At 38.2% G+C, this 27,983-nt stretch overlaps 1 protein-coding gene across 1 annotated transcript; it reads right to left on the bottom strand.

The window, feature by feature from the left end:
• Positions 1-4,766: 4,766 nt before the first annotated feature.
• LOC149551462 (uncharacterized) lies at positions 4,767-5,354 on the bottom strand. Its single transcript, XM_089790099.1, has 2 exons — positions 5,079-5,354; positions 4,767-4,964 (listed from the first exon to the last, which is right to left on the bottom strand). Exons 1-2 carry the CDS (start codon positions 5,352-5,354, stop codon positions 4,767-4,769), a joined length of 474 nt encoding a protein of 157 aa, XP_089646225.1.
• Positions 5,355-27,983: the final 22,629 nt, after the last annotated feature.

The following is a 27,983-nucleotide window of genomic DNA, read 5'->3' as shown; positions in this document are numbered from 1 at the left end:
TCGAGAAGTATCCCGTGTAGGTTTCCCTAATGTGATATCCTTTACCTGATAGTCCTGAAGGCTGACAACTTCTTCATCTGTACCTTTTGGGGGATGAGCCAATTGAGCAAATAGGTCCTAATTCCAAGTAGTGGTAATGAATGCAAATGGTGTTGCATCCTATAATGGAGAGTCAGGCTTGCTCAAAATCTTTGCAATGTCATAGATATCATCTTCTGAAGCAAATAATTGATGCTTAGCAGTTCTCATTATTTCCTTCCGGAACCATCTCGGGATATGTCTTTCTCCAACCTTACCTCTAGATGATGAAGGGATGTGTTCAGCTACCTCCTTCCCTTTGTCATTTTTGCTTGGAGTTTCTTGTTGTGAGGGTTCTTCTTTTGTAGTCTCAGTTTCTATAGATCCCGTAGTTTGATCCTCAACTTCCTGAGAAGGCTGTTGTATACATTCCATTACCTGTGCCTCTTTTGATGGCTCACTAGTAACCCTTGGTTCTGGTTCTCCTTGTAATGATGATTCCTTCTGAACATGTTCTTCTGAACTCGGAGGTGGAGGTGTCACTAAAACCCTATCTACCATCATAGATTGAGGAGAAGATGGGGGCGTTGAATGAGGACCTTGTGTCTCAAATGGCATCTGCATCCCATCTTGCTGTTGAGATTCACCTGTAGGAGTATCTCTAATCTTATCTCCAACCAATTCTGTACCCACTGGCATGAAATCAAAATTTGGAATGGAGAGAATATTATCACCTAGCTCTCTTTGCTAATTCACCCATCGTTGTACTTCATCTTTTGACGAAGAGAGCTCTACTATTTCAACTTGGGTGGTGGTGGGATATTTGTGACATTCTTCTTTCTTTCCAATTCTATAGCTTTGGCAAGTCAGGTTCTCCCTTGTAGAGGCACTTGTTCTTCCTCCCCATCTGACTCTGTTTCATCCTCATCTAATTCCTTGGGAATAGTTTTAGGAACAGAGGGATTAGGCACTAATATTTTATGAACTCTCTGCCTCTTGTTCATTCTAACCTTGACCCTCCTTTGCTTCTGTGGAGCCATAGGAGAAGTGAGCTCTTGATGCATCGAAGGAATGGATGTCTCTAGAATCTCTCCCTCCCCTTGCTGGCTTGACAAAATAGGAGGCAATGGAAAATCAACCTAGAAATGAGAAATCGCAGAGTTGTGGGGGTCTTGGGGAGTAGATTCATGTTGCTGCAAAGGGGCTTGTTCTTCAACATGCTCTGTCTGGATCCTCTGAGGAGAGGCTCTCTTCCTATTTTCTTTCTTTTTCTCTAGTGGATGGTAATATCCCACTGGACGATCAAGCTGTGAGATCATTTTTGGCCTGATAGGAGACTGGAGCGCAAAGATAGGAATTGTGACTTTCCTCCCCTTTACCTTTTCTGGGTGAGCATGTATATGGAATATCACTGTATCCAGAATTGGATCAAGCAGAAAGGGTTTCTTGATCCAACTCTTTGTCATTCTGATGACATGTCTTGCTCAATGATTAATATCATCCCCTTCCTCTCTATCAATTTCTACATTCAGAATGGACCTCTCGCCAACTTTATCTGTATTAAATAAGGGATCTAATAGCTCCTATGAATCTTGTATCCTTATCTCATCTGGGATGGTCAAATGGAGAGCTTTCTCTACTAAATACAAAGTCATTCTACAATAGTCCCTAATACGGACATCATAGTCATTTGTGGCATTCATCCAATGATCTTCAATACTGTCCTTGTGGTAGAATTCTTTTCCTGCCAAATTTTCCACTTTACCAACACTATCAAATAACGGTCAGGGAGAGTTATATTCCTCAAGAGGATAGTTCTCCCATTCCCACTCAAAGGTTGGGATATCATGCTTTCTCTTTACTTGGTATGCCCCTATTACAAAAGGCCAATCCCAACAAGGCCTTCGTTTTTTCTTGATCCTCTCATAGGCTGACTCAATCTGCCGAGAAATTTCCATCAGAACCAACTTATCACTTGGGTACCTTCGGAGCTTCTTTGGATGGATAGATGCACCACCCGACCCAAATGTATGTGAATGTCTGGAACTGGATAAAATATGCACCGAGAGCTGTGATTTGTGCCTTGGCCTCATCAGATAATCTCTTTCCATAGTCGCCTTCGATGAATCGAAAGATGGAGAAGATAAAGGCATCATTCACAATCTGGTACTCTTTACTTTGCGGCGATAGCTTTTTCTTAACTAGCTGAGGATAAACTATATAAGGCCATGCATTAGGATCTTGCATACTGCCCTTTTTATACAACCCGAGATAGTCGGTGGCCCTTGCTGCAAGTAGATAAATCACATAAGAAGTCATATAGAACTTCTTCTTGTCCTTTACTATCTACAACTGACCACACAAGTTCTCACTAAGTGTGGTAGCCCAATCTAGTGGCATCTTTACGTGTCTGATGGTTTCAATGAAGTTAACCATGAATGGAGTGAGATGACCTACTGTTGGCAGTCCCATAACTCTGCTCAGGAGAATGATTGAATATCCAATGTCATCCCTCATATATCCTCGAGCCATATCAACTTTGCTGATTGTCTTTCCTCGAGATGTCTTCTCAATGAAGTACGAGGAATATATAATGTCCATGGCCTCCTGGTGATGATGTTTATGCCACCTCTTAGCTGCTTCATATGAAAGCCTGATAAACTGATCGACTCTAGGTAAGTGAAAGATGCTCTCAATATTATCAGGTCATAGATCCAAGACTACTTCCATAGTGACACTCTTTACCACCCTTTCCTCAGGAACAAAATGTCAAGATAAGGTCATGATCAATTCAGCTGACTGAACAGCCTCAGGATGTGATGCTGCATTTACCAATCCAGATTGTATTAAGGTGGATCTCAAAGAAGATCTTTTAGTTGGGTTATTAAAAACCCTCAAAAATTCTCCCAAGTCTGTGTGTCCAAGTTCTGTGTCTTTGATCTCTGACTGTTCATTGTGTAACCGTGACTTCGGGGTTATGCCTTGATACTTGTATACTACTGGCTTTGCTATTGATTCGGATGTGGACGTGATTTGATTATATTACCTGCACATCACAAAAAGAAAAAATAATTAATTACTGGATACATAAAACACATTAAAAAAATGATACTCAAAAACCAATTTCATTTTACTTATGGTTTTTTTTTTTTTTTTTATTAATTAATTAATTAATTTTTATTTTTTTGTAATTCAAATAATCTAACTAATCAACTAATTTTCTTCTCTCGATTCTCAAAATGAGAGTCAGGAGTCAAAAAAAAAAGAAGTTAGGGGGTCCCCATTCCGAACTCGGAATGGGGCATGTGTTGTGAATACCACAACAAATAGCCCCCAAAAAAGGAAGAAATGTGTTAAGCATTTCTTTATCAGCAAGCATCCTTTCGACATGTATTGGACATCAACCTAGCTTTGAACATCTTAGGCTTATTTTGAATGACTTCATAGTCAAAATACCAAGACTCAAAACTTTGAAGCTCAGTGTGTGCGTTATGAATTCGTTCCCTTCGATGCCTTAGGATGTAGTCCATTGAAATTTTTTGACAACTCAAAAACGATCTTCCACTCCTCCTAGCTCATTCGTTCGAAATCTCCACGAAGACTTTTATCAACCAATTGATTGACCAGATGATAGAATCAGTTCGAGGGCTCTTGGCGAGATGTCGCGTTCTTTTGATTTTCAGGTCTTTTGAAGAATTGTTCCATGTCGTTTGAAATGCCACTTTTGATAGAGCAATACTTTGAACATAACCTATTCTGTTTTGAGAACATATCTTGGAGCCTTTTCAGATCTTTGGAATCCTTCATTCTTAACACTATTTCTCTTTTTTTTTTTTTTAATCTTCTGTATCCTGACTACGCTTAGACTGTGTAGTCAGAACATCGGTGTCGTTTCACAGATTCGATATCTTATGAACATCCCTTGCATTCCTCTTTTAGAACTTTTTAGAAACTCTCACACAAATCAATGGTCTTAGCTATCTTCGATGAGACCCCTCCCGTTTGAACCAGTTGGAGCTTGAATCATCCCTCACCATCTTTCACTTCAATCCAACAACACCTAAAACGATCAAATTTTAAGATTTGCAAAGTGTTGAGAACTTGTTGGTCTAGAGTCTTGATTTCCTGACTGAAAAACTCTTTATTTCCATAAGAAATGTCCAATGTTTGGTTGGTACATAACACATAATCGTCTGAATGTTTTGACAAAGAAATACCCATTCTTGAAATTGGGACCAAAGAGTTGTTAGTAGAATCCTGAGAAAAATCTCAAGTACACCTTACCCCCTAGGACTCAACTTTGAAAACAAAACCACAACTGAAAGGAAACACATGACTGAAAGCAAAAAAACAACTTGAAATCAAACAAATCTTTTTTTTTTTTTTTTTAATTTCTTTTTTTTTTTTTTTTTTCTTTTTTAAATTTTTTTTTTTTTTCTTTTTTCTTTTTTTAGGCTTCAAAATAATGTTTCAGAAATTGCCCATTTACGAGCAAAGGTAAAAACTCCCCCTATAAGGAACTTAGCCTAAATGTGTATTCTCCGAGAATTTCCACAATCTGATATGGGCCTGTCCACAAGCATTGAAACTTAGTATGGCTTCCCGGATTTTCTTTCGCCTTATCCCAAAGTAGGACTAGGTTAGAAATCCTGAAAGATTTTATAGTGGCCCTCTTGTCGAACCATCTCTTGACAACAGCTTGATGTTTAGCCATGTTGTTCATTTCTCTTCCATTTCTAGAAGATTCATCAATCGAATTTGCACTTGTCAATGTCATCCGCATACCCACGCATGAATTTTAAAACAGGAATCTTAAGATTGAGCGGGAATACCGGTTCTTTCCCGTAAAAAAGTAGATAGGGAGAAGTACCCAAAGCCTTTTTTACTCTGACCCGATCTATCCACAAGGCATATTTCAATTGTGTATGCCAATATCGAGGGTTCTCCTTCAGCAGTCATTTTATCATAGTGATCAAATTTTTGTTCGTAGACTCCGCTACCCCGTTTCCTTACGGGTAATAATTTGAAGAGAATCTGATGATGACTTTGTTTTCAAATGCCCATTGTGTTAAAAATGCGGATGCAAATGCAGATCCATTGTCACATACAAGAGTGAACAGCATTCCAAATCTAGTAACAATGTGCTCTTCCAGAAAGTCTGTCACCACCTTAGCAGTGCAATTTCTGAAAGTCTCAGCCTCTGTCCAACGTGTACAGTAATCGGTAGCTGTAAGGATGAATGTGTGTCCCGTTGATGACGGTGGGTTTAATGGACCAATGAAATCCAGTCCCCACTTTGCGAAAGGGTACACCTCATATACTGGTTGAAGTGGCATTACTGGGTGCCTTTCTTTGTTAGCATTAGTTTGGCATGTATGACAGGAATGCACATGTTCAAACGTATCCTTGAATATTGAGGGCCAAAAATAACCCGACCTTAAAATCATGTGTGCTGTGGCTTCTGTTGAACCATGTCATGTACCATACTTGTCATGAAACTGTTCCAAGACATCCTTAGCTTCTCCACGTCCTAAGCATTTCAAATAAATCCCCTCGTAGTTCCTTTTATACAACTTGTTATCAAGTAACTTGTAAGACTCGCATTTCATCTTAAGTCCCCTACATTGCGAACTATTCATCCATTTGGGGCATTGATCTTGTTGGAGATAATAAGCAATATCCTGGTACCACACATCTATCACCACACCTTGATTAATATCAACTTGTGATACAACCATCTTCTTTTTATCTTCTTCATCAGTTTCATCATCAAATTTGAATTCCTTTTGATTTCCTTCTTGGTTGTCAGCGATCATTTTGGATAATCCTTGACCTCTGACTAAACGCATAGGTTGAATCTCTAGATCAAGTTCTTGAAGTATTACCATCCACTTTCCTCTTCTTTCGCCAAGTTCATTCTACATCGAAAGCATTTTTACTGCTGGGTCAGGTATAATTGCATACACCTTACTTCTAAGTATATAGTGACGGAACTTCTTCACTGCCTTGATTAATGCAAAGGACTGTTTATCAAGATTTGAATATTTTAACTCAGCATTCTTTAGAGGACAACTCATGAAAGCAATGGGTCGCTCATCTTCCTTCTCTCTTCTTTGCGTCAGGATCCCTGCACAAGAATGTTCAGAAGCAAAGGAATAGATCTTGAAAGGTAACTCGTAATCTGGGCTTAGCAAAATAGGGGCTGTGGAAATGACAACCCTGATATCTTGGAAGGATTTCTTTATCTCTGGTACCCATTCTGTTTTAGCCCCCTTTTTGAGTAAATCATTGAGGGGGCGGACTATTTCCGCGAAACCACTTATGAATTTGCGTACAAAGTTTATCTTTCCAAAAAAAGATTTCAACTCCTTCCGACTATGAGGGGGTACTAACTTCAGAATTGATTCAACTCTATCGGGATCAATTGAAATTCCAACTTCAGAAATGACATGTTTCAAGAGCTTTCCTTTAGTAACATCGAACGAACATTTCTTGGGATTGAGTGATATGCCATACCTACAACATCTATTAAATACCTACCTCAAATCAGCAATATGAGTACTTCGATCTTTTGAAAAGACAGTAGAGTCGTCCATGTAGATGACTATACATCTTTTTATCAATCCTTTAAAAGCTTCATCCATTGCTCGTTGAAATGTAGCTCCTGCATTAATCAACCTAAAAGGCATCCTTCCATAGGCAAACGTTCCCCACTTGGTTGTGAAAGCAGTCTTTAGCCTATCTTCTTCGTCAACCATGATCTGGTTATATCCTGAGTAACCGTCCAAGAATGAAATCATCTTTGAACCATTAACGATTTGCAACACTTCATCTAGCGAGGGTAGAGGGTAGTTATCCTTTTGAGATGCCAAATTCAAATTATGAAAGTTGACACAAAGGCAAATTTCTCCAGTCTTTTTCCGTACAGGGACCAAATTTGCTACCCAGGTGGAATGACAGATAGGAAATATGATCTTTGCATCCAGTAATTTCTTAACTTCTTTCATAATCAATGGTTTGATTATCGGATTCACTGGTCATTGTCTCTGCCGGAAAGGTTTAGCATCTGGTTTCAATGGGATGTCATGTGTGATAATATCAGGATCATAAGTCCTTAACTCTTCATAACTCCAAGCAATCACATCTTTATACTCAGTGAGCAACTTGAGCATGTCATCCCTTTCCTTTTGATTGCATGCTTTTCCTATTTGCACCATTTTTGGTTCTTCATTCGTGCTTAAATTGTACGAGTCACATTCTTCGATTCCTTTCTCTTGAGTTGCCCTTCTATTGAGTGTTGATTCGTCGCAGTCGAAGATGCGTTCAAGTTCAACCATCCCTTTCAGAATATTGTTGGTTTTCAAATTAACAATTTCATCATCATCCTTAATCTCATCATCTTCAAGCTTGTCTTCAGGTGTATCATCAATCTCTTTTCTTTGGAAATGGTGACTGCACATAATAAACTCGAGTATATGTTGATCATCTTGAAAGACCTAAAAGTTTGTGATATTATCGGTAATGGCAAGAACAACAACTAATTCAACTGAGAATATTTTCAACTTTGTTCTTTCTACTGGTTGTAAAGCACTGGCTGAAATTGTAAGGGCGTCCGCTACCACATTCCTTCTTCTTGGAATGGATTTGATGTTTAGAGCTTGAAAGTCATCCATTATATCCCATACCCTTTTCCTGTAAGCGATTAATCTTTTGTCATTGCATGAGTATATGGATTTTACTTGTCTTATCACTAGTTGAGAATCTCCTTCGATTATAAGAGTAGTAACACCCCTTTTCCAATGCAAAGAGAAGTCCTCGAATCAAGGCTTCATATTATGTGCCATTATTAGTACATCTAAACTGCAAACGATATGCGGCATAGAAAGACCTACCTTTTGGGTTGATTAGTTTAATACCTGCACCAGCTCCTGATTTGCATCTGGAACCATCAAAGCAGAGTGTCCAAACTGTATTTTCCTTGGGTTTTTTGACTTTGTGATTATTCATCCTCAACTTTTCTTTTACTTGAGCCTTGAACGACTATTTCTTGGGAACCCATTGTAACTTTTCTCATGTGGGGCTTGATGAATCTCCTTCATATCGAAAGGATAAGGGAAGAGTGTGTTTTTCTTGCTTCTCCTAAATTTCCCCTATTAGCCCATTGATATGTTCGACTTTAGGTTTAGGATGAATGACTACTAAAGTCCATCCTTTACCTTTGACATTTCGTCTTCTTCTTTGAACTTTGATCATCCCAGGAGGAGGAGAAGACAAACCTCCACCATCTGAAGAGGTATCGATGTATGATACATTTAAATCTTCACTTTCCTCTTCAGTTTGCTCAATATAGTTGGATGAATTCACTGAATTTTGACTTTGGATAACTTCTTTGTTGGAGGTCTTCGTACTTTTGTTTCCCATTATTTGTGTCAAAACTTTCGCTACTGCTTCTTGGCATGCCGAACATTCGAACTCTGAATGACTAACTTTGTGCAACCGAAAAAATCCTGGAAGGAGGAGGACACTAGGGTTAGCTTCTTTTCCTAAACACTATAGATTAGTCACCATACTTTTTTATGAATTGTGTCACGATCTCAATTTTGGGGACCAAAACCTTAGGTTGTTCATTTTGCTCTTGAGATGTCTTGTTTGGAACCAGGTCCAATGCCATCACTTTATATGACCCCAAGTTAGATTGTAAGAATGCTACCTCATTTGGGGCGTTGTAATCCGTAATCATTATTTTCAGTTTGGGCTCAGCATCTATCTTGATTTGATTGTTCAAACCTTTCCAGGGTACCCATAATTGAGTGAAATTTGTGGAGAACCATCCTCTAAGACATTTTGTCCACTCCCTACTTAGGAGTAATCTATATGTTTCTGGGATGTCCACCACATGTATGTCAACAATATCCTGGATCCGAGGATCAACTATTAGCTGTATCCGCACATCTTTTAATACTCCAATGACTTTTACCTCTATTTTATCCAACTGTATTACCACTCGGTTAGAGGGTTGAGGATCAACTCCTAGCCTTTGAGATATTGATAATGGAATCACATTACATGAAGCTCCTGAATCAATAAGACAATTGTGAAGATTCTTCCCATCTATCCTTATGCTCAGCAAAAATGGGGGTACCTCGATTTTTTCCTTAAACATAGTGGGCATTGCTTCTGCAGCATTTACTTGTTGCAGCACCGTCTTTTGAGGGACATTATTTGTATTATGGCAGACCTTTGTATTATCCAATGTCTTCATGAGTGCTTTTCTTTGTTGTGGACAATTCTGCAACATGTCGAACATGAACATATTCGCCTTTGTTTTCTTCAGGTCTTCAACCGCGTTATATTTTTCAGTAGACCAAGCAGGGTTCTTCAGTATTGTTGGTATGTTCACCTGATTCTGATACTGTGGTCCTCCTTGGGCTGGCCTTACCGGTGGTGGATTGTTGCTTGCTCTAGGATCAGGTGGAGTTGGTTGCAAACCAGGAGGAATTCCATCCCTCTTGTTTCTGAGATTATATGTGTTTCGATTATCATTTTGAAAGGCAAACATCTCATCATGTTGAAGATTGGGTTCTTGACTAAAAGGGAATGAGAATTCTTCATTTGCTTGTTATTCCACTTGTACATTCTGTGTAGGATCATAAGATTCTAATAGCATTGCGTTGAATTGAACAAGAGGCAGATTATCATTCATTGGCAGGTTTTGATTCACATCCTGATTACCATTATAGTACACACCATCATTGCTAGGCATATCATCATACTGATTAATATCAGCATACTAAATGTTGTTATTATCAGCAAGAATACTTCCATTATTTGGTCGAGTGCTCCATTGTCAATTTTGTCTTTGGAAGCCATTGTTATGATCAAGAGGATTGACGTTGTTCCCTCCACTATTATTTCCTGCGTCGTTGTTACTGTTATTGTTGAAGTTCCTGTTGTAATTTTGACCAAAATTGTTGTTGTAGGGGCCAACATTGTTTCTCTAGGAGTTGTTACTTTTTCCTTGTGACAATCTAAGACAAGTCAACTCATTGTTCATCTGTGACATGGTCTTCTTCATCTGACCAACCTCTGAAAGGAGATTGTTATTTGTTTCCACAGGAACCGTTGCTTTTTGTTCAAAGAAGGCTATTTTCGGGGGCTCATACCCTGGGAATGTTATCACTTGAGTTTGTGGAGTAGGTACCTATTGCAATGGAACTGGGTTCATAGGTATGAACTGACTAGGTATAGTGGGTGCTCCCACAGGAACCGTTGGCATGGTAGGAAGTGTTTGCATTGGAAGCATCATTCCTCCTCCATTAGGATTAGCTTGCTTTGTGAACATGATTGCTTCTGCAAAGACTTTGTCCAACGTGTCAATATTTGCTGCAGGAAGTCTTCTCAGAAAAATTACAGTAAGAGGATCCATGGCATTGAAATAAACTAGGATGGCAGCTTCAACTATAATTGTGTATGGTGTTTCTAACTTGCGGTAGGCCATATGAAAACGATGATTGAAGCGTGAAACTGTTTTAGCTGGGTCCCTTTTTATTGATATGAATTGTTGATGTATCATTGCTGGATTGATGAAAGTTTTGAATTGTTCCAAAAATGATTTTTTGAAAGTGTCCCAGTCTCCAATACATCTTGGTGGTAGGTTCACGTACCAATTGAAGGAAATCTCCCCCAGAGAGTAGGGAAATAAACGAAGAACCACATCTTCATTAGCAATTTTCTTTCGATTGCAAATTTCCTTAAAAATCTTGACGTAATCTTCAACGGTTCTTTTTTCTCCATAAATAAACCTTGGACAAAATTTCTCAGGATTCTTCGGGAGGTCATGGAGGGCACCTCTCAAGCTAAGGGGTGAATCAACTGCGTTTGCGAAAAAGGCCATCGGAGGATTTTGTGGACCCAAAGGTGGGTTGAAAGGTGATGGGAGTGTTGGAATATGTGGAGGTCCACCTGGTGGTTGAATGGGTGGTGGAGTAGAAGAAGATGATGAAATGTCAAATGGAAGTGGTTGAATTCGGGGTATTCCTCTGTCACTGCGTGGCTTACGAAAATGAGTAAGCTCTAGAAATTCTTGGGCACTTGGTGAAGATCTTAACGCTCGCTGGAATGGGGACCTAGGATCAATATCTTCCAACTTGTATCAATATAGGAAAAAATGCACCTCTGCAAAAGTACACTTCCTCACTTCTTCTAAATTTTGTGCACCACAAAGTTTTGCGGAGCTGCAGATCTGCAGATCTGCGGACCTGCGGAGCTGAATTTCTGAAAATTTCAGAAGTGATTTTTGAACCTTTTATGTAGGGTAGATTATTGCAAGGGTGTAAAAAAAAATTTGAAACTTGATCAAATATTTCTTGTTTCCAATAGTATGTTCTTTGTATTAGCCCCTCCTAGCGCCACTTCTGTTGGGCGTTCATTTTGCACGAGGTCAACGGAAAGAATCCATAGTGTAATTCCTCTCTTGAAAAGAAAATCTTTTTAAGGATCCACTCCAAGGTTTAGTGTTTGTCATGCGACGTACCAAAATCCACTCAGTAGAAGATAAATGTGAATGTTCACAAGGAGGCCTTTGCTAGTTCCAAAAACTCTTTACTTTGGAATCAAGTAAAATCTGTTCGCTGTCTCAAAATATCACACCAAAAAGAACAATGTTTTTGTATTTTCTGTTTTTTTTTTAATGAATGCAACTCTAACAATGCAACTTACTATGAGGTCCTATTCTAACAGGGGGGTTAGCAAAGCAAATAAAAAAACTGAAAGAAAATAACATGAAATCAAATAACTTGAAATTGAAATTCCCAAACGGACATAAGCTACAGAACACAACACGCTATGAGTTAAACCTTCAAAGAAATTGGTAGGAAACCAGTGAAAATAGGAGCAACGCTTCCTAGAATCCACTGATGCAATCGTCAGTGAGAATCTTTAACAAATCGAATGATGTTTCACTCTTCATCAAATTGCAAGGCCACAGAAAGTGTGCTCATGCGAGACAAAAAGCTATGTAGACACAATCGGGTGATCTCTTCTCAAGCTCGTTACGTCAATGGAATTCATATATCTGTAGCAAACACTAGAACTAAAAGATTGCACAACCAGAAACAACGCAATAAACCTTTGGCTCAATCACAATCTTATGAATAAAATGCACAAAACAATGACACATTCAGGAAAGAATAACTACACTCCAAATGCTAGCACCAAAAGCATAATTTTATTGCATAATAATGGCGGCCCTTTTTACATTTTACAATGGGGTATTTATAAGAAATCATCTCCTCAATTTGTGTTGAGAGTGAGAGATATCTTAATGCAATAAAAATACCTTTAAAACATTAAAAAAAACTAAATATATACAAACTGGTAATCTAACTGATGCTTGGAGTGACTCCATCCGTATTTTATTCATTAATTGGATGCATGAGCCCTTTACATGTTAAAACAATGAAAGCATGAGAGAGAAAATAGGAAGAAGCCATCAGTCAAAGTAGAAGTGCATGGAGACACCAAAAATAGAAGTTGGCCCTTCACTTGATGTGTGTTGGAGTTATCTTGCCATCGAAATGTGTTTCCAATGCATGGAAAGTGTTATTTTTTGAACTGGTAGTTGACTGTCGGCGCATTTCTGAATTGCGGAGCCTCATGAAAATGTGGAGCTGCGGACCTACAGACCTGTAAAGTTGTGGGGCTACAGACCTATGGATCTGTGAAGCTACAGAGCTGTGGACCTGCGGATCTATGAAGCTACGGAGCTGCGGACCTCGATTGAGTCAAAAAACCTCAAAAGTTTCTGTGTCAAAATTGAAATTCTGGCATCTGGGTTTTGTTCATCTTCATCCTAAAGATATGTTTAGATATTTACCCTTGAATTTATCTATAATCTCAATAATTTTAGTGTCATTGGTAATATCCAAATACTCATACTTATCTTTGACCTTCTGTCTATAGTTGTCCACTTCAATCCGAGTTTCTGCAAAATCCCCGAGTTTGGTATCCAACTCTAACAATGCTTCTTCTGTCCTGAAGGCTTGTCTGATATCTTCATTACTGGATGATTCCTCTAAAGTTTTTCTAAAGTTTTCCACAACTACCTCAACTAGTTAAAGCTTCTCTCATTGTTCATCTTCAAAAATATCCAAGCATGCATCACTATATAGCTTTTCTGCTTCCAAAATTCGCTCTCGAGCATGGTCCTTGAGCCTATGTATCTCATCATGCAATGTTTCCATCACTTTATTTCCCTCTACAATATTTTCTATCCAATCATCTATTATGTCTAGTTCTTCGCCAGTATATACATCAATCAAAATGTGGTACCTTTGTCCTTTTATGGCCTGTAGAGTTCGCAAATCCTTGCCCCAAACTCGTACCTCATCCATAATGCTGAAATCCTACCTCAAAATTGCCACGATCTTATCAACGTTGTCTTGTGTAGTGTGCAATAATTTTAGACTTCCTGTAATTATAGTGATACCCCTATCCTCAAGGTTGTCTCGCCAATCCTGACAAGCTCTAAAAAATGGATTGAGTCATACACCTTCCCCTTCTTTTACAATGGTAGTCAAAGTCTCCTTGGGACGTTTAGAGTCGAGAGGACCAATAACATCAGCTAGATATCCTTTCAAGATCTCAACTTGCCTTCGAAGTGCTCTGATTTCAATCTCATCACGTTCCATGTGGTTAAGAACCTCTTTGACTCCCATAGTCATCATTTATCAAGAAGTATACCATGTAGGTTTCCCTAATGTGATATCCTTTACATCATAGTCCTGAAGGCTGACAACTTCTTCATCTATACCTTTCGGGGGATGAGTAACTTGTGCAAATAGGTCCTGATTCCGAGTAGTGGTAATGAATGCAAATGGTGTTGCATCCTGTAATGAAGAGTCAGGCTTGCTCAAAATCTCTGCAATGTCACAGATATCATCTTCTGAAGCAAAGAATTGATGCTTAGCACTTCTCATTATTTCCTTTCGGAACCTTCTTGGGATATGTCTTTCTCCAACCTTAGCTCTAGATGATGAAGGGATGTGTTCACCTAGCTCCTTCCCTTTGTCATTTTTTCTTGGAGTTTCCTATTGTGAGGGTTCTTCTTCTATAGTCTCAGTTTCTGTAGATCCCATAGTTTGATCCTCAACTTCTTGAGAAGGTTGTTGTATACATTCCATTACCTGTGCCTCTTTTGATGGCTCACTAGTAACCCTTGGTTCTAGTTCTCCTTGTAATGATGATTCCTTCTGAACTCAGAGGTGGAGGTGTCACTAAAACCCTATCTACCATCATAGACTGAGGTGAAGATGGGGGCATTGGATGAGGACCTTGTGTCTCAGATGGCATCTGCATCCCATCTTGTTGTTGAGATTCACCTGTAGGAGTAGCTCTAATCTTATCTCCAACCAATTTTGTACCCACTGGCATGAAATCAAAATCTGGAATGGAGAGAATATTATCATCTAGCTCTCTTTGCTCATTCACCCATCATTGTACTTCATCTTCCGACGAAGAGAGCTCTACTATTTCAGCTTGGATGGGTGGTGGGATATTGGTGACATTCTTCTTTCTTTCCAATTCTATAGCTTTGGCAAGTCGGGTTCTCCCTTGTAGAGGCACTTGTTCTTCCTCCCCATCTGACTCTGTTTCATCCTCATTTGTTTCCTCCAGAATAGTTTTAGGAACAGAGGGATTAGGCACTAATCTTTTATGAACTCTCTGCCTCTTGTTCATTCTAACCTTGACCCTCCTTTGCTTCTATGGAACCATAGGAGAAGCGAGCTCTTGATGCATCAGAGGAATGGATGTCTCTAGAATCTCTCCCTCCCCTTGCTAGCTTGACAAAATAGGAGGCAATGGAAAATCAACCTGGAAATGAGAAATCCCAGAGTTGTGGGGGTCCTGGGGAGTAGATTCATGTTGCTGCAAAGGGGCTTGTTCTTCAAGATGCTATGTCTGGATCCTCTGAGGAGAGGATCTCTTCCTCTTTTCTTTCTTCTTCTCTGGTGGATGGTAATATCCCACTGGACGATCAAGCTGGTAGACCATTTCTGGCCTGATAGGAGACTGGAGCGCAAAGATAGGAACTGTGACTTTCCTCCCCTTTACCTTTTCTGGGCGAGCATGTATATGGAATATCACTGTATCTGGAATTGGATCAAGCAGAAAGGGTTTCTTGATCCAACTCTTTGTCATTTTGATGACATGTCTTACTCGTTGATTAATATCATCCCCTTCCTCTCTATCAATTTTTGCATTTAGAATGGGCCTCTTGCCAACTTTATCTGTATTAAATAAGGGATCTGATAGCTCCTGCGAATCTTGTATCCTTATCTCATCCGGGATGGTCAAATGGAGAGCTTTCTCTGCTAAATACAAAGTCATTCTACAATAGTCCCTAATACGGACATCATAGTCATTTGTGGCATTCATCCAATGATCTTCAATAGCGTCCTCATGGTAGAATTCATTTCCTGCCAAATTTTCCACTTTACCAACACTATCAAAGAACGGCCGGGGAGAGTTATATTCCTCAAGAGGATAGTTCTCCCATTCCCACTCGAAGGTTGGGATATCTTGCTTTCTCTTTACTTGGTATGCCCCAATTATAAAAGGCCAATCCTAACAAGGCCTTCATTGTTTCTTGATCCTCTCATAGGCTGACTCAATCTGCCGAGAAATTTCCATCAGAACCAACTTATCACTTGGGTACCTCCGGAGCTTCTTTGGATGGATAGATGCACCACCGACCCAAATGTATGTGAATGTCTGGAACTAGATAAAATATGCACCGAGAGCTGTGATTTGTGCCTTGGCCTCATCAGACAATCTCTTTCCATAGTTACCTTCGATGAATCGAATGATGGCGAAGATAAAGGCACCATTCACAATCTGGTACTCTTTGCTTTGTGGCGATAGCTTTTTCTTAACTAGCTGAGGATAAACTATATAAGGCCATGTGTTAGGATCCTACATACTGCCCTTTTTGTACAACCTGGGATAGTCGGTGGCCCTTGCTGCAAGTAGATAAATCACATAAGAAGTCATATAGAACTTCTTCTTGTCCTTTACTGTCCGCAACTGACCACACAAGTTCTCACTAAGTGTGGTAGCCCAATTTAGTGGCATCTTTGTGTTTCTGATGGTTTCAATGAAGTTAACCATGAATGGAGCAAGATGACCTGCTGTCGACAGTCCCATAACTCTGCTCAAGAGAATGATTGAATATCCAATGTCATCCCTAATATATCCTCGAGCCATATCCACTTTGCTGATTGTCTTTCCTCGAGATGGCTTCTCAATGAAGTATGAGGAATATATAATGTGCATGGCCTCCTGGTGATGATCTTTATGCCACCTCTTAGCTGCTTCATATGAAAGCCTGATAAACTAATCAGCTCTGGGTAAGTGAAATATTCTCTCGATATTATCAGGTCGTAGATCCAAAACTACTTCCCCAGTGACACTCTTTACCACCCTTTCCTCAGGAAGAAAATATCGGGATAAGGTCATGATCAATTCAGTTGACTAAATAGCCTCAGGATGTGATGCTGCATTTACCAATCTAGACTGTGTTAAGGCAGATCTCAAAGAAGATCTTTCAGTTGGGTTGTTACAAACCCTCAAAAATTCTCCCAAGTCCGTGTGTCCAAGTTTCGTGTCTTTGATCTCAGAGTGTTCATTGTGTAACCGTGACTTTGAGGTTACAGCTTGATACTTGTATACGAATGGCATTGCTATTGATCTGGATGTGGATGCCGTTTGATTATATTACCTGCACGTCACAAAAAGAAAAAATAATTAATTACTGGATACATAAAACACATTAAAAAAATGATACTAAAAAACCAATTTTATTTTACTTATGGTTTTTTAAATTTATTATTATTATTATTATTTTTTAATTAATTAATTAATTTATTTATTTGATAATTCAAATAATCTAACTAATCAACTAATTTTCTTCTCCCAATTCTCAAAATGAGAGTTAGGAGTCAAAAAAAGAAGAAGGTTAGGGGGTCCCCATTCCGAACTCGGAATGGGGCGTGTGTTGTGAATACCACAAAAAATAGCCCCCAAAAAAGGAAGAAATGTGTTAAGTATTTCTTTATCAGCAAGCATCATTCTGATGTGTATCGGACATCAACCTAGCTTTGAACATCTTAGGCTTATTCTGAATGACTTCATAGTCAAAATACCAGGACTCAAAACTTTGAAGCTCAGTGTGTGCGTTATGAATTCGTTCCCTTCGATGCCTTAGGATGTAGTCCATTGAAATTTTCTGACAACTCGAAAATGATCTTCCACTCGTCCTAGCTCATTCGTTCAGAATCTCCACGAAGACTTTTATCAACCAATTGATTGACCAGATGATAGAATCAGTTCGAGGGCTCTTGGCAGGATGTCACGTTCTTTTGATTTTTAGGTCTTTTGAAGAATTGTTCCATGTCGTTTGAAATGCCACTTTTGATAGAGCAATACTTTGAACATAAGCTATTCTGTTTTGAGAACATACTTTTTCTCTCTTTTTTTTCTAATCTTCTGTATCCTGACTACGCTTAGACTGTGTAGTCAGAACATCAGTGTCATTTCTCGGATTTGATATCTTATGAACATCCCTTGTGTTCCTCTTTTAGAACTTTTTAGAAACTCTCACGCCAATCAATGGTCTTAGCTATCTTCGAGGAGACCCCTCCCATTTGAACCAGTTGGAGCTTGAATCATCCCTCACCATCTTTGAATTCAATCCAACAACACCTAAAATGATCAAATTTTAAGATTTGCAAAGTGTTGAGAACTTGTTGGTCTAGAGTCTTGATTTCCTGACTGAAAAACCCTTTATTTCCACAAGAAATGTCCAATGTTTGGTTGGTGCATAATGCACAATCATCTGAATGTTGTGACAAAGAAATACCCCTTCCTGAAATTGGGACCAAAGAGTTGTTAGTATAATCCTGAGAAAAATCTCAAGTACACCTTACCCCCTAGGACTCAACTTTGAAAACAAAACCACAACTGAAAGGAAACACACGACTGAAAGCAAACAAACAACTTGAAATCAAACAAATCTTTGTTTTTTTTTATAAATTTTCTTGTTTTTTAAAATTTTTTTTATTTTTTTAATAATTTTTTTTTTATTTTTTTTTTTCAGGCTTCAAAATAATGTTTCAAAAATTGCCCATTTATTGGCAAAGGTAAAAACTCCCACTGTAAGGAAGTTAGCCTAAATGTGTTTTCTCCGAGAATTTTTGCAATCTGATATGGGCCTGTCCACAAGCGTTGAAACATTGTATGGCTTCCCAGCTTTTCTTTTGCCTTATCCCAAAGTAGGACTAGGTCAGAAATCCTAAAAGATTTTATAGTGGCCCTCTTGTCGAACCATCTCTTGAAAACGGCTTGATGTTTACCCATGTGTTCCAATGTAGTTGTTAGTTTGTCTTCCATTTCTAGAAGATTCATCAATCGGATTTGTACTCTGTCAATGTCATCTGCATACCCACTCATGAATTTTAAAATAGGAATCTTAAGATTGAGTGGGAATACCGGTTCTTGCTCGTAAACAAGTAGATAGGGAGAAGTACCCAAATCCTTTTTTACTCTGACCCGATCTATCTACAAGGCATATTTCAATTGTGTATGCCAATCTCGAGGGTTCTCCTTCAGCAGTCATTTTATCATAGTGATCAAATTTTTGTTCGTAGACTCCACTACCCCGTTTCCTTGTGGGTAATAATTTGAAGAGAATCTGATGATGACTTTGTTTTCAAATGCCCATTGTGTTAAAAATGCGGATGCAAATGCAAATCCATTGTTGCATACAAGAGCGAACGGCATTCCAAATCTAGTAACAATGTGCTCTTCCAAAAAGTCTCTCACCACCTTAGCAGTGCAATTTCTGCAAGTCTCAGCCTCTGTCCAATGTGTGCAGTAATCGGTAGCTGTAAGGATGAATGCGTGTCCAGCTGATGACGGTGGGTTTACTGGACCAATGGAATCTAGTCCCCACTTTGTGAAAGGGTGCACCTCATATACTAGTTGAAGTGGCATTGCTGGGTGCCTTTCTTTGTTAGCACTAGTTTGGCATGTATGACAGGAACGCACATGTTCAAATGTATCCTTGAATATTGAGGGCCAAAAATAACCCAACTTTAAAATCATGTGTGCTGTGGCTTCTGCTGAACCGTTTCATGTACCATACTTGTCATGAAACTGTTCCAGGACATCCTTAGCTTCTCCATGTTCTAAGAATTTCAAATAAATCCCCTCGTAGTTCCTTTTATACAACTTGTTATCAAGTAACTTGTAAGACTCGCATTTCATCTTAAGTCCCCTACGTTGCGAACTGTTCATCCATTTGGGGCATTGATCTTGTAGGAGATAATAAGCAATATCCTGGTACCACACATCTGTAAACACACCTTGATTGATATCAACTTGTGATACAACCATCTTCTTTTGATTTTCTTCATCAGTTTCATCATCAAATTTGAATTCCTTTTGATTTCCTTCTTGGTTGTCAGCGATCATTTTGGATAATCCTTGACCTCTGACTCAATGCATAGGTTGAATCTCTAGATCGAATTCTTGAAGTATTTCCATCCACTTTCCTCTTCTTTCGCCAAATTCATTCTGCATCAAAAGGGTTTTTACTGTTGGGTCAGGTACAATTGCATACACCTTACTTCTAAGTATATTGTGATGGAACTTCTTCACTGCCCTAATTAACGCAAAGGACTGTTTATCAAGATTTGAATATTTTAACTCTACATTCTTTAGAGGATAGCTCATAAAAGCAATGGGTCGCTCATCTTCCTTCTCTCTTTTTTGAGTCAAGATCCTTATGCAAGAATGTTCAAAAGCAAAGGTATAGATCTTGAAAGGTAACTCGTAATCTGGGCTTACCAAAATAGGGGCTGTGGAAATGGCAACCCTGATATCTTGGAAGGATTTCTTTATCTCTGGTACCCATTCTGTTTTAGCCCCCTTTTTGAGTAAATCATTGAGGGGGTGGACTATTTTCGCGAAACCACTTATGAATTTGCATACAAAGTTTATCTTTCCAAAAAAAGATTTCAACTCCTTCTGACTGTAAGGGGGTACTAACTTCAGAATTGATTCAACTCTATCAGGATCAATTGAAATTCCAACTTTAGAAATGACATGTCCCAAGAGCTTTCCTTTAGTAACATCGAACGAACATTTCTTGGGATTGAGTGATATGTCGTACCTATGACATCTATTAAATACCTACCTCAGATCAGTAATATGAGTACTTCGATCTTTTGAAAAGACAGTCAAGTCATCCATGTAGATGACTATACATCTGTTTGTCAATCCTTTAAAAGCTTCATCCATTGCTTGTTGAAATGTAGCTCCTGCATTAATCAACCTAAAAGGCATCCTTCTATAGGCAAACGTTCCCCACTTGGTTGTAAAAGCAGTCTTTAGCCTATCTTCTTCGTCGACCATGATCTGGTTATATCCTGAGTAACCATCCAAGAATGACATCATCTTTGAACCATTAAGGATTTGCAACACTTCATCTAGCGAGGGTAGAGGGTAGTTATCCTTCTAAGATTCCAAATTCAAATTATGAAAGTCGATACAAAGGCAAATTTCTCCAGTCATTTTCCATACAGGGACCAAATTTGCTACACAGGTGGAATGACGGATAGGAAATATGATCTTAGCATCCAGTAATTTCTTAACTTATTTCATAATCAATGGTTCGATTATCAGATTCACTGGTCATTGTCTCTGCCGGAAAGGTTTAGCATCTGGTTTCAATGGGATGTCATGTGTGATAATATCAGGATCATAAGTCTTTAACTCTTCATAACTCCAAGAAATCACATCTTTATCCTCGGTGAGCAACTTGAGCATGTCATCCCTTTCCTTTTGATTGCATGCTTTTCCTATTTGCACCATTTTTGGTTCTTCATTCATGCTTAAATTGTACGAGTCACATTCTTCGATTCCTTTCTCTTGAGTTGCCCTTCTATTGAGTGCTGATTCGTCGCGGTCGAAGATGCATTCAAGTTCAACCATCCCTTTTGAAATATTGTTGGTTTTCAAATTAAGGATTCCATCGTCATCCTCAATCTCATCATCTTCAAGCTTGTCTTCAGGTGTATCATCAATCTCTTGTCCTTGGAAATGGTGACTGCACATAATAAACTCGAGTATATGTTGATCATCTTGAAAGACCTGAAATTTTGTGATATTATCGGGAATGGCTGAAATTGCAAGGGCGTCCACTGCCACATTCCTTCTTCATAGAATGGATTTGATGTTGAGAGCTTGAAAGTCATCCATTATATCCCATACCCTTTTCCTGTAAGCGATTAATCTTTTGTCATTGCATGAGTATATGGATTTTACTTATCTTATCACTAGTTGAGAATCTCCTTCGATTATAAGAGCAGTAACTCCCTTTTCCAATGCAAAGAGAAGTCCTCGAATCAAGGCTTCATTTTCTATGCCATTATTAGTACATCTAAACTGCAAATGATATGCAGCATAGAAAGACCTACCTTTTGGGTTGATTAGTTCAATACCTGCACCAGCTCCTGATTTGCATCTGGAACCATCGAAGCAAAGTGTCCAAACTATATTTTCCTTGGGTTTTTTGACTTTGTGCTTATTCGTCCTCAACTTTTCTTTTACTTGAGCCTTGAACGATTGTTTCTTGGGAAACCATTGTAACTTTTCTCGTGTGGGGCTTGATGAATCTCCTTCATATCGAAAGGATAAAGGAAGAGTGTATTTTTCTTTCTTCTCCTAAATTTCCCCTATTAGCCCATTGATTTGTTCAACTTTAGGTTTAGGATGAATGACTACTGAAGTCCATCCTTTACCTTTGACATATTGTCTTCTTCTTTGAACTTCGATCATCCCGGGAGGAGGAGAAGACAAACCTCCACCATCTGAAGAGGTATCGATGTATGATACATTTAAATCTTCACTTTCCTCTTCAGTTTGCTCAATATAGTTGGATGAATTCACTGAATTTTGACTTTTGATAACTTCTTTGCTGGAGGTCTTCATACTTTTGTTTCCCATTATTTGTGTCAAAAAATTTTCTACTGCTTCTTGGCATGCTGAACATTCGAACTCTAAATGACAAACTTTGTGCAACCAAAAAAATCCTGGAAGGAGGAGGACACTAGGGTCAGCTTCCTTTCCTAAACACTGTAGATTAGTCACCATACTTTCTATGAATTGTGTCACGATCTCAATTTTGGGGACCAAAATCTTAGGTTGTTCATTTTTCTCTTGAGATGTCTTGTTTGGAACCAGGTCCAATGCCATCACTTTATATGACCCCAAGTTAGATTGTAAGAATGCTACCTCATTTGGGGCGTTGTAATCCGTAATCATTATTTTCAGCTTGGGCTCAGCATCTATCTTGATTTTATTGTTCAAACCTTTCCAGGGTAACTATAATTGAGTGAAATCTGTGGAGAACCATCCTCTAAGTCATTTTGTCCACTCCCTGCTCAAGAGTAATATGTATGTTTCTGGGATGTCCACCACATGTATGTCAACAATATCCTGGATCCGAGGATCAACTGTTAGCTATATCCGCACATCTTTTAATACTCCAATGACTTTTACCTCTATTTTATCCAACTGTATTACCACTCAGTTAGAGGGTGGAGGATCAACTCCTAGCCTTTGAGATATTGATAATGGCATCACATTACACGAAGCTCTTGAATCAATAAGACAATTGTGAAGATTCTTCCCATATATCCTTATGCTCAACAAAAATGGGTGTACCTCGATTTTGTCCTTAAACATAGTGGGCATTGCTTCTGCAGCATTTACTTGTTGCGGCACCGTCTTTTGAGGGACATTATTCGTATTATGGCAGACCTTTTTATTATCCAATGTCTTCATGAGTGCTTCTCTTTGTTGTGGACAATTCTGCAACATGTCGAACATGAACATATTGGCCTTTTTTTTCTTCAGGTCTTCAATCGCGTTATATTTTTCAGTAGACCAAGCAGGGTTCTTCAGTATTGTTGGTATGTTCACCTGATTCTGATACTGTGGTCCTCCTTGGGCTGGCCTTACCGGTGGTGGATTGTTGCTTGCTCTAGGATCAGGTGGAGTTGGTTGCAAACCAGGAGGAATTCCATCCCTCTTGTTTCTAAGATTATATGTGTTTTGATTATCATTTTGAAAGGCAAACATCTCATCATGTCGAAGATTGGGTTCTTGACTAAAAGGGAACGAGAATTCTTCATTTTCTTGTTGTTCCACTTGTACATTCTGTGTAGGATCGTAAGATTCTAATAGCATTGCGTTGAATTAAACAGGAGGCAGATTATCATTCATTGGCAGGTTTTGATTCACATCCTAATTACCATTATAGTACACACCATCATTGCTAGGAATATCATCATACTGATTAATATTAGCATACTGAATGTTGTTATTATCAGCAGGAATACTTCCATTATTTGGTTGAGTGTTCCATTGTCAATTTTGTCTTTGGAAGCCATTGTTACGATCAGGAGGATTGACGTTGTTCCCTCCACCGTTATTTCCTACATTGTTGTTAATGTTATTTTTGAAGTTCTTATTGTAATTCTGACCAAAATTGTTGTTGTAGGGGCCAACATTGTTTCTCTGGGAGTTGTTACCTTGTCCTTGTGACAATCTAAGACGAGTCAACTCATTGTTCATCTGTGACATGGTCTTCTTCATCTGACCAACTTCTGAAAGGAGATTGTTATTTGTTTCCATAGGAACCGTTGCTTTTTGTTCAAAGAAGGTTGTTTTCAAGGGCTCATACCCGGGGTATGTTATCGCTTGAGTTTGTGGAGCCGGTACCTATTGAAATGGAACTGGGTTCATAGGTATGAACTGACTAGGTACAATGGGTACTCCCATAGCAACCGTTGGCATGGTAGGAACTGTTTGTGTAGGAAACATCATTCCTCCTCCATTAGGATTAGCTTGCTTTGTGAACGTGATTAATTCTGCAAATACTTTTTCCAACGTGTCAATATTTGCTACAGGAAGTCTTCTTAAAAAAATCATAGTAAGAGGATCCATGGCATTGAAATAAACTTAGATGGCAGCTTCAACCGAAATTGTGTACGGTGTTTCCAACTTGCGGTAGATCATATGAAAACGATGATTGAAGCGTGAAACTATTTCAGCTGGGTCCCTTTTTATTGATATGAATTGTTGATGTATCACTGTTGGATTGATGAAAGTTTTGAATTGTTCCAAAAATGATTTTTCAAAAGTGTCCCAGTTTCCAATACATCCTGGTGGTAGGTTCACGTACCAATTGAAGGAAATCTCCCCCAGAGAGTAGGGAAATAAATGAAGAACCACATCTTCATTAGCAATTTGCTTTCGATTGCAACTTTCCTTAAAAATCTTGACGTGATCTTCAGCAGTTCTTGTTTCTTCGTAAATAAACCATGGATAGAATTTCTCGGGATTCTTCGAGAGGTAATGGAGGGCACCTCTCAAGCTAAGGGGTGAATCAACTGCGTTTGCGAAAAAGGCCATCGGAGAATTTTGTGGACCTAAAGGCGGGTTGAAAGGTGGTGGGAGTGTTGGAATATGTGGAGGTCCACCTGGTGGTTGAATGGGTGGTGGATTAGAAGAAGATGATGAAATGTCGAATGGAAGTGGTTGAATTCGGGGTATTCCTCTGTCACTATGTGGCTTACAAAAATGAGTAAGCTCTAGAAATTTTTGGGCACTTGGTGAAGATCTTAACGCTCGTTGGAATGGGGATCTAGGATCAATATCTTCCATCTTGTATCAATATAGGAAAAAATGCACCTCTACAAAAGTACACTTCCTCACTTCTTCTAAATTTTGCGCACCACAGAGTTTTGCGGAGCTGAATTTCTGAAAATTTTAGAAATGATTTCTAAACCTTTTACGTAGGGTAGATTATTGCAAGGGTGTAAAAAAAATTGAAACTTGATCAAATCTTTCTTGTTTCCAATAGTATGTTCATTGTATTAGCCCCTCCTTCTAGTGCCACTTCTGTTGGTCGTTCGTTTTGCACAAGGTCAATGGCAGGAATCCATAGTGTAATTCCTCTCTTGAAAAGCAAATCTTTTTAAGGATCCACTCCAAGGTTTAGTGTTTGTCTTGTGACATACCAAAATTCACTCAGTAGAAGATAAATGTGAATGTTCACAAGGAGGCCTTTGCTGGTTCCAAAAACTCTTTACCTTGGAATCAAGTAAAATCTGTTCGCTGTCTCAAAATATCACACCAAAAAGAACAATGTTTTTGTATTTTGTATTTTTTTTTTTAATGAATGCAACTCTAACAATGCAACTTACTATGAGGTCCTATTCTAACAGGGGGGTTAGAAAAGAAAATAACAAAACTGAAAGCAAATAACATGAAATCAAATAACTTGAAATTGAAATTTCCAAACGAACATAAGCTACAGAACACAACACGCTGCAAGTTAAACCTTCGAAGAAATTGGTAGGAAAGCAATGAAAATAGGAGCATCGCTTCCTAGAATTGACTGATGCAATCGTCGGTGAGAATCTTTAACAAATCGAATGATGTTTCACTCTTCATCAAATCGCAAGGCCACGAAAAGCTATGTAGACACAATTGGGTGATCTCTTCTCAAGCTCGTTACGTTAATGGAATTCATATATAACTAGCTTTGCTTTGCAGCGAGAGCTTTTTCTTAACTAGCTGAGGATAAACTATATAAGGCCATGCATTAGGATCCTACATATTGCCCTTTTTGTACAACCCGGGATAGTCGGTGGCCCTTGCTGCAAGTAGATAAATCACATAAGAAGTCATATAGAACTTCTTCTTGTCCTTTACTGTCCACAACTAACCACACAAGTTCTCACTAAGTGTGGTAGCCCAATCTAGTGGCATCTTTGCGTGTCTGATGGTTTCAATTAGGTTAACCATGAATGGAGTGAGATGACCTATTGCCAGCAGTCCCATAACTCTTCTCAGGAGAATGATTGAATATCCAATGTCATCCCTCATATATCCTCGAGCCATATCCACTTTGTTGATTGTCTTTCCTCGAGCTGGCTTTTCAATGAAGTATGAGGAATATATAATGTCCATGGCCTCCTGGTGATGATCTTTATGCCACCTCTCAGTTGCTTCATATGAAAGCCTGATAAATTGATTAGCTCTGATTAAGTGAAAGATTCTCTCGATATTATCAGGTCGTAGATCCAAGACTACTTCCCCAGTGACACTCTTTACAACCCTTTCCTTAGGAACAAAATGTCAGGATAAGGTCATGATCAATTCAGTTGACTAAACAGCCTCAGGATGTGATGCTGCATTTACCAATCTAGACCGTATTGAGGCGGATCTCAAAGAAGATCTTTCAATTGGGTTGTTACAAACCCTCAAAAATTCTCCCAAGTCCGTGTGTCCAAGTTCTGTGTCTTTGATCTCAGAGCGTTCATTGTGTAACCGTGACTTCGGGGTTACAGCTTGATACTTGTATACGACTGGCTTTGCTATTGATCTGGATGTGGACGCCATTTGATTATATTACCTGCATGTCATAAAAAGAAAAACTAATTAATTACTGGATACATAAAACACATTAAAAAAAGATACTCAAAAACCAATTTTATTTTACTTATGGTTTTTTTTTGTTTTTTTATTATTTTTAATTTTTTAATTTTTTAATTTTTTTTAATTTTTTTAAAATTCAAATAATCTAACTAATCAACTAATTTTCTTCTCCCGGTTCTCAAAATGAGAATCAGGAGTCGAAAAAAAAAGAGTTAGGGGGTTCCCATTCCGGACTCTGAATGGGACGTGTGTTGTGAATACCACAACAGGAGTTAACTGATTCAATTTGAGTAGAAAAAGGAGTTAACTGATTTAACTCATTTTTTATCAATAGTGAATTGGAAATTTCTCTTTTTGAACTGAAGAGAGATTTTGTTGAGATATTTAATTTAATAAAATGAGATATGCTCTCATAATTACTTTTTCTATTTAATTAAATAATCTTTAATTAATTAGAGACAATTTTCTTATTTAATTAAATAACTTCATTTAATTAATTAGGAATGGCTTCTCATTTAATTAAATAACTTTGTTTAATTAATCAGAAGTAAGTACTTCATTTAATTAAATAATTTCGTTTAATTATTTAAATTTTTTTTTGAAACTAGTCAACTCATGTCAACCGTGGTTAAATCCGATCAACTTTTGGTCAAACTCGATCTTTGCGTATATGAATATGAGCAAATGTGAGTATGAATTCATGCAACAATTCGATGCAAATTCTCATTCAACCTTTCAAAATGAAGAGACGAGGGTCTCTTAAATAGACTTTCCTAGAATTCATCAACGGTTGATATCGATTTCAATCAACGGTTAGGATAAAAGGTGAAGTTTAGTCATAAAGGGAGATTTCCAAATAAAAGGGAGTTAACAGATTTAATTTGAGTAAAATAAGGAGTTAATTGATTCAATTTGAGTAGAAAAAGGAGTTAACTTATTTAACTCATTTTTTATCAATAGTGAACTGGAAATTTCCCTTTTTGAACTGAAGAGAGATTTTGGTGAGATATTTAATTTAATAAAATGAGATATGCTCTCATAATTACTTTTTCTATTTAATTTATTAGAGACACTTTTCTTATTTAATTAAATAACTTTGTTTAATTAATTAGAAGTAAGTACTCCATTTAATTAAATAATTTCGTTTAATTACTTCAAAATTCTTTTCGAAACTAGTCAACTCAAGTCAACCGTGGTTAAATTTGGTCAACTTTTGGTCAAACTTGATCTTTGCGTATGTGAATATGAGCAAATGTGAGTATGAATTCTAGCAACAATTCGATGCAAATTCTCATTCAACCTTTCAAAATGAAGAGATGAAGGTCTCTTAAATAGACTTTCCTTGAATTCATCAACGGCTGAGATCGATTTCAATGAATGGTCAGGATTAAAGGTGA

This window comes from Cupressus sempervirens, chromosome 6 (genome assembly GCF_028749045.1).
Source record: "Cupressus sempervirens isolate cs-2001-9-10 chromosome 6, ASM2874904v1, whole genome shotgun sequence".
Taxonomy (NCBI): domain Eukaryota; kingdom Viridiplantae; phylum Streptophyta; class Pinopsida; order Cupressales; family Cupressaceae; genus Cupressus; species Cupressus sempervirens.
This window is presented reverse-complemented; position numbering and strand designations above follow the sequence as displayed.